The 7,500-nt window shown below is 33.8% G+C and overlaps 1 protein-coding gene across 2 annotated transcripts in view; it reads right to left on the reverse strand.

The window, feature by feature from the left end:
• The window catches only part of LOC144973764 (uncharacterized), a 127,264-nt gene that overhangs the window by 26,878 nt on the left and 92,886 nt on the right, over nt 1–7,500 (reverse strand). For both annotated transcript variants that reach the window (XM_078916646.1, XM_078916644.1), the window contains exons 48-53: nt 6,165–6,274; nt 4,489–4,657; nt 3,433–3,524; nt 1,825–1,996; nt 1,338–1,462; nt 1–138 (exon numbers count right to left, since the gene is read on the reverse strand). The exon at nt 1–138 is cut by the window's left edge and continues 52 nt beyond it. In XM_078916646.1, coding sequence (XP_078772772.1) covers nt 1–138; nt 1,338–1,462; nt 1,825–1,996; nt 3,433–3,524; nt 4,489–4,657; nt 6,165–6,274 — 806 coding nt within the window. The remainder of the gene's footprint in view (nt 139–1,337; nt 1,463–1,824; nt 1,997–3,432; nt 3,525–4,488; nt 4,658–6,164; nt 6,275–7,500) is intronic.

Here is a 7,500-nt window from a genome sequence, read left to right on the forward strand (position 1 = left end):
TTGCTTTGGAGTAGCAGCCTCAGTCAGGTATTCAATAATAAATGGCTCGTACGTATCAATGAGTTTGACACACTCGTCACTGATGCTTTGGGGAAGGACCCTTGTGCAGACAAAGTCTAAGGCATGGCGAATTTCTTCCTGGAAAATTCATCAAAGGATTGGTGTTAGGGGAGATAAATGTGACAGGTTTTTTTTGGGGTCGATAAATTCTGGATTGAGTTTTTTTAACCCCTATTCTGAATGTCATGGGTTTCAATATTCGTATCTTACAAGTTCTAATTTTATGACCTTATTGGTTTATTTCGACGTAAAAAAAAAATAAAACAATACATACTGTAAAAAGAACTGGTACAATAATAATAATAGTAAAAACATGGAATAGTCTCTGTTTTAACACAATAATACATGTTCTTTAATCAGTTTAAAATCTTAGTTGATAAGGAGTTAACGTCTCTGAGATTTCAATATGACTAATATTTTTTTTTTATTTCAGTAAAAAATGTATATTAATTCACTAATTTATTAATTCAATTTATTTTGTTAATTGATTTTTATTTATTTATTTATCTATTCATTTATTTGTCTGATTTTATATTTAGTTATGTATCCATTTATTTATTTATATTTTAAACTTTAATTTGTAATGTGGATATAACTGTTTCCATTACATTCATGATTTTGTAGACTGGTTTGTAAATGTTGACCAGTAAAATGCATGACATCTGAAACAATGTAAAATCATGATAATTTATCAGAGACTTTATGTATGATTATTATCGTTTTTGCTTTCATGATTATTGTTGTCATTAATATTCCATTAAACTATGAAGTTTGTACATTTATGATTCATTCGATCATGACCAGTTTTCAATCTCCAATATCGATTTCTTTGATAGCAATTTTCGATTTTACATTGCCGTATTGATATATTTTTCCTTACATTCAAAGTTGCGTGAAACTGTCTGTGAATGATACAATGCAACCTGTATGAGATTCTGTCATTATAAACTATTGTATAAGGCATTTAAAGGATAATTCCTGTATTAAGCCTTTAGTAAGATAAGATAAGATAGGATAGGATAACAACAACAACATCAATAATAATAATGATAATAATAATAATAATAATAATAATAATAATAATAATAATAATAATAATAATAATAATAGTAATAATAATAGTAATAATAATAATAATAATAATAATAATAATAATAATAATAATAATAATAATAATAATAATAATAATAATAATAATTGTCATCATTATCATTGTAGATGGATATTGGCGCTATGTAAATTACGCATTACATGACATGGAAAGTCATTCTCATTACCTGAGTGGATTTGTCAGATAATAAACTATCCAGCTCAGACATGACCATAGTGCAAAGGTCACAGCTCTCATCTTTCACTTTAAGGGAAGACTTGTTTATGGATGTCAACTTTGGGGATTTAGGAGCTGGGAAAGATAACAAGACAGAAATATAAATTGGCGTCAAAGTTTAAAGCCCCTTTTCAAAATAATCTGAAGTCCATTATGCCATCGGTCTGTACAAAATAGAGACATTCAGATTACAAAATTACAAGAATATAGAGAATGAATATATCTCATTCACCTGTAGTATTTCATTTATCCTGTTTTGTTGATAAAGTGATAAAGGGGAAACCTGAAACGTCAATTTTACCTATTTTCGTATATTAAAATGAAGCTTACATTCAATTTCACATTGTTATTTATGTCTTCGAGCTTCGAGCAGCAACAATTACGTATGTCTGCATCATTATTTTTACTTGGAAGACTTCTTGGAGTGAAAAGCATACCTTTAACATCCTGGCAGAGGCCCAATTCAATGCATACTTGGCGAGGTCTTGTCTCCTGCATTAGTATTTTGATAAGTGTTGGTGTGTAGGTCTCCACAAAATTATCACAGCTCTGTTTATAGCTACTTGGCAACAAAGCACAGACTCTCTCTAAAGCTGACTCAATTTCTCCCTTTAGTATCAATACAATTGTAAGATGAAAATAAAAGAGAAAATTGAAATAAATTGACAGCACAAAATAGTCTGATAAAAAGATAATGAGAGAAAAAAAAAACCCAAAAAATATTCATTCTGGTAGATCCTTGTTTCAATCTCTTACGAAGTAATCAGTAAGATAGAAAGACAGAAAGACACACAGACAGATAGATCATAGATAGATAGATAGATAGATAGATAGATAGATAGATAGATAGATAGATAGATAGATAGATAGATAGATAGATATAGTCAAAGCAAATGAGTTTTGTTTCTTATTTATAATCTGTATTCAATGTTTTATAGACATAACCTCTCAAGCCCTGGGATCTCGGTACATGGTAACATACACAGTAACCGTATAACATGCTTAAGGGGAGGGGCGAGGGAGCATTGAGCTTGGTACACAGTAACCAATGACTTTCTTCAATATTTAAGCTTCTATCGCATTGCTTGTCTTTTGATGATAATATTACGATCTGGTTTTAGGTTAAAGTAAGATTGAATTTCGCCTTTAACCTTAATGGCCAACAGCAACACTTAACATGTAGGACGGGACATGACGCCTAGTTAGCGATATTACAATTTTTTCGGACACAGAAAACGGCCAGGTACTCATTTTACACGGTGGGACAATGTGAGTAAAGAGCCTTTTCCAAGGACTCAACTATGCACCAAGTGAGGCTCGAACCCAGGACCTTCGAATCCCAATGTCATACCACAAGACCACATCGCCGCACATCCAAAGCATGGGAAACAGCTGCTATTAATAGATTTGTTTCACCCAATAGAGGACAGGAGTGGAGATTGGAGACAAGACAACACTTAGATCCATGGAGCCTTGGGCTCAGCCTTCCTGTAGATATCTCGTTTTTACTTCCAGTAAGACACTGAGGCGAAGCGGCCGAGTGGTTAAGGCATTGTACTGTGACCCGGAAGGTCCTGGGTTCGAGGCCCCACTTCAGGCACTTTAGTTTTTTCCCTTGGGCAAGATTATTAACCCCCAATTTGCTCACTTGGACAACATGGGTGATTCCTGTTGACATCAGACATCTTGTTTGATCTACATTCCTTCGTGGAATGCCTGGGCGACGATGTCTTATGGTGTCGTGGCGGAAGGGCATAATTATTAATTAATTAAGACACTTAAAACGTATTGCTCTTTTTGCAGAGGACTCACCTGAGTGATTCCTGTCTTATTTTCATAAGATCTTCAACAAATATTTTCCTTTGGGATGATTACAGACAACTATATTCATCTTTATTTCTTAAATAAACATCAGAATGCATTACAGCTCCATGGGACTAAGGTAGGCTGAAGGAGTGCTTGTAATGTCATGTACCGATGAGAAAACTGTTTAGCCTTAATACTGCTGGTAGCAACATTCAATAAGAAAGAAATACATGACTAACCTCGGTCGTAGGAGAGGATATCAAAGTATCAAGCTCTTTAATCACCATTTCACACAATTCACATTTCAGATCTACTTTCACATCACGAGCATCTGAAAGTAAATTAAATTAATAAGAACATTAATAAATACATGAATAAATAAATAAATTAATTCATTCTAAAAAATAATAATAAATAAATAAAGACATTAAATGTTAATGTTTTAATCATTTATAACTCAAGCGCAATCAGCACAGTACTAAGTAATTTCTTTAAGTCTGTTTAACCACCCAACTCTCATTTTATTGGGGTTTTTTGGGGGGTTTTTTGGTCTTGACTCAGAATGTTGAAATTGCCATTTGGTGGACTACAAACATTTATCATTATTATGTCGACTGGCATTAAATTGATGTGAAGTTGTTTATTTTCATTGCTGATGTATTGAAAGTGTTGAAAAACCATTAGTGCTGAAAAGTGGTTATAAAGATACTGAATAGAAGAATTAAGCCTCCAACAAAATCTGAAATTGGGATAAAAATAATACTCTCTTGTATTTTTGTTATGCCTGGCAATGTATCTAGAGGGCTTTTTTAAATTTCTATCAAACAACCACTTCTGCATTCTATCTTATAAACTGCATGAATTCTATCTTAAAGACTTTTCTGAATTCTATCTCATGAGCTTTTCTAAATTCTACCTTATCAAGTTTCCGAATTTTATCTTAAAGACTATTCCGAATTCTATCGTAAAGACAATCTGAATTCTACCTTTAAACCCTTTCTGAACTCAATCTTATAAACCTTTCTAAATTCTTCTAACTTCTATCTTATAACCTTTTCTAAATTCTATCTTATAACATTTTCTAAATTCAATCTTATAACATTTTCTAAATTCTATCTTATAACATTTTCTAAATTCTATCTTATAACCTTTTCTAGATTCTAATTTAAAGTTAAAGACTTTCCCGAATTCTATCTTAAAGACTTTTCTGAATTCAATTGAAAACGTTGCTCGCTCCTGAAAGTTTAAAATAAAATTGAGTAATGATCTGTTGCAATGATTAAAGCCAAATTCACCTGATGTTGAGGGGCAGAGGTTGAGGATTCGACAGATCTCACTGGGCGGGAAATCCAACAACAATTCTACAATCTCGTTGAAGTATTGAGAAATGTAGTTCTTACAGTCTGCCTTGATAGAGCTGGGGACGATGTCACACACCTTGGACAAGGCATCCACTATTTCAGCCTAGGGAAACAAACACATGTGTTGTGTGTGTGTGTGTGTATGTGCATGAACACGTGAGAGAAGAAGAAGAAGAAGAGAAAGAGAGAGAGAGAGAGAGAGAGAGAGAGAGAGAGAGAGAGAGAGAGAGAGAGAGAGAGAGAGAGAGAGAGAGAGAGAGAATAGGAAGAAGTGAATAATCTGTTGAATATATATTATAGTAATCATATTACAGTAAATCGAGTGTAAATAAAAGACAAATTGCCATATTTATGGACAATAAAGCTCTATTATTATTATTATTATTATTATTATTATTATTATTATTATTATTATTATTATTATTATTATTATTATCATTATTATTATCAATATTACTATCATGAAAGAAAATAATTTGCTGATGATGTCTGTTACACACACAGTACCTGATTACATACAATCTCCCTCACAAACATACATATAATCTCTCTCTCTCTCTCTCTCTCTCTCTCTCTCTCTCTCTCTCTCTCCACCTCTCTCTCTCTCTCTTTCTCTCTCTCTCTTCTCTCTCTCTCTCTCTCTCTCTCTCTCTCTCTCTCTCTCTCTCTCTCTCTCTCTCTCTCTCTCTCTCTCTCTCTCTCTCTCTCATTCAATTACACACATGTATACATATTTAAGCAAAATACATCCTTTAATTACTTGCAATTTCATGATTACAAAAAATAAAACCCAACTGTACAGCCAAACTGCGGGCTTTCTTTTTTCTTTTCTTTAAATCATCACTGGGAATATTTTTGAGATGGGTTGAGTAACAAAGTTGATGAAGGCAAGTGGATTACTTTAAGAATCAAAAAATTCCAAAGTTAATATTGCTGGATTACAGAACTCACCTGTGAAAAAAATAACGATAAGCAATGAAATGTAAACTTTAACATATTGAACAAAGACAGATACTATGGACATTTCGGGATATCCCTTTATCGTCAAAACATGATGAATGAAACACTAAGAGCGAATCTCACATCTCACATTTGTCCTTAGTGTTTCATTCATCGTGTTTTGTTGATAAAGGGGAAACCCGAAACGTCCAAATTATCTGTCTTCATTCAATACATTGAAGCTTACACTCCATTTTTTTTTTTTTTTTTTTTGTTTGTTGCTTTAGGTCTCTTCCAACACAATTGAGGTTATATGAGAGACCGCTGAAACAAAAAAACAAGCAATCTAACAAAAATAGTACAAATGTCAATCAAAATCATAACCTAAAGATATCATAAGCTAAATTATAAATAACCAAGAACAAACAGGCAGAGGATTTACAGGAAAAAAAATATCCCCTGTCAAAAATACAATCACAAACCAAAGAAGCAGGATAGGCTAGTAAAGAGAAGAAGAAACGACATCACTATCGGATCGTACACCCATGCGAACATCATAGGTATATGATTCAAGGGTGATGCTCCCATCCAACCACCCGCTTACACTCCATTGCTTCTTATTATTATCGTTTTCCTTTGAGTTTCAAGAAGTAACATTTCCATTAACCAACCTGTGTAGCATTGTCCTTGAGTATGCCGTCTAAGAACCCCAAGACTGTCTTACAAATTTCACATTCCTCAGAGTTCAATCCTTTTACTTTCACCATATTTTTAACCGCTTCTATTGGATGAAAAGAAAGAAAAAATTCAAGAATGCATAAGCCATGGCTGTCAACCTGAAAATTTGAAGATCAGTCCAAAAAAAATAAAAATTATGTTAATTTTATGTAGACTTAAGACTCTTGGCTCCTGATGAAGCACAGGGCCTCAACAGCACTCTTCCATCTTCTTCTGTCCTTGGCACAGACCTTTGACTCACTCCAGGTAAGATTAGAGATGCACAAATCTTGAGATTTTGGACGACCCCGTTTCCTCTTGCCCTGTGGGTTCCATTCGAGAGCCTGCTTGGTTATATTACAGGACTCTTTCCGCAGGGTATGGCCAACCAACCCATCGCCACCTTCTGCGTCTGCCAGGACCTATTGTATGTTAAATTTGCATTATGCTAATAGCCTTACACTCAGTGCTACATAACAATTCTAGTTCTCAGACCTGCCAACCCTTCATATTTCAAAAGTGGAATCAGAAGGTCAGAAAATGGGAATTTGAGATGAAAAATAGGAATTTGAGATGAAAAATAGGAATTTGAGACGAAAAATAGGAATTTGAGACGAAAAATAGGAATTTGAGACGAAAAACAGGAATTTCTTAACAATCGATAATTCTGTATGGAAATGACCACCAACTTTGCCACCAAACATGCAAAAACAGAATTCTGGCAAAACTACATATCATTTATAATATATGTATTAGGTAATCGAATGGGGAAGGGGGAAATGAGTGCAATTAATGGTTCTACTTAATTCCCTGTTGGAAATCATTTTTTTTTTTTTGATTCACCTTTTTAACCATTACCCACCCTCACCCACCCCGACCCACACTCCTCCTTTTTTTGTTACCATCATCATCTTCATTATTTTTGAAAATCGGAATTTTAGACACAATGCCAGAATTGTAGAAAATCTCATCCAGACACAAGCACAAAATCCAACAAAGAAGAATACACTCAAATGCTTACATTATACATTAAAAATAACAAATATAATAATACATAACAGAGAGATGATTTACAAGGGAAAAAAAATCATCTCCCAACACAATAACTATGCATTTGACTGTTTCCCTCCCAGCTAGGACTCCGGCCAGGGCCAGGACAAAACCAAGTAATCTCATTCCAAGACAAAGACAGAAAGCATGTTGGAAAACAGTTATAAGGGGATAGAAGACACAGTATGTACCTCCCTGCCCACTATGGGAGGTAGGAACCCCACCCAGGAAAATAGGAAT

This window comes from Berghia stephanieae, chromosome 5 (genome assembly GCF_034508935.2).
Source record: "Berghia stephanieae isolate SIO BIC M18660-M18661 chromosome 5, UCSD_Bste_1.3, whole genome shotgun sequence".
Lineage (NCBI taxonomy): Eukaryota > Metazoa > Mollusca > Gastropoda > Nudibranchia > Aeolidiidae > Berghia > Berghia stephanieae.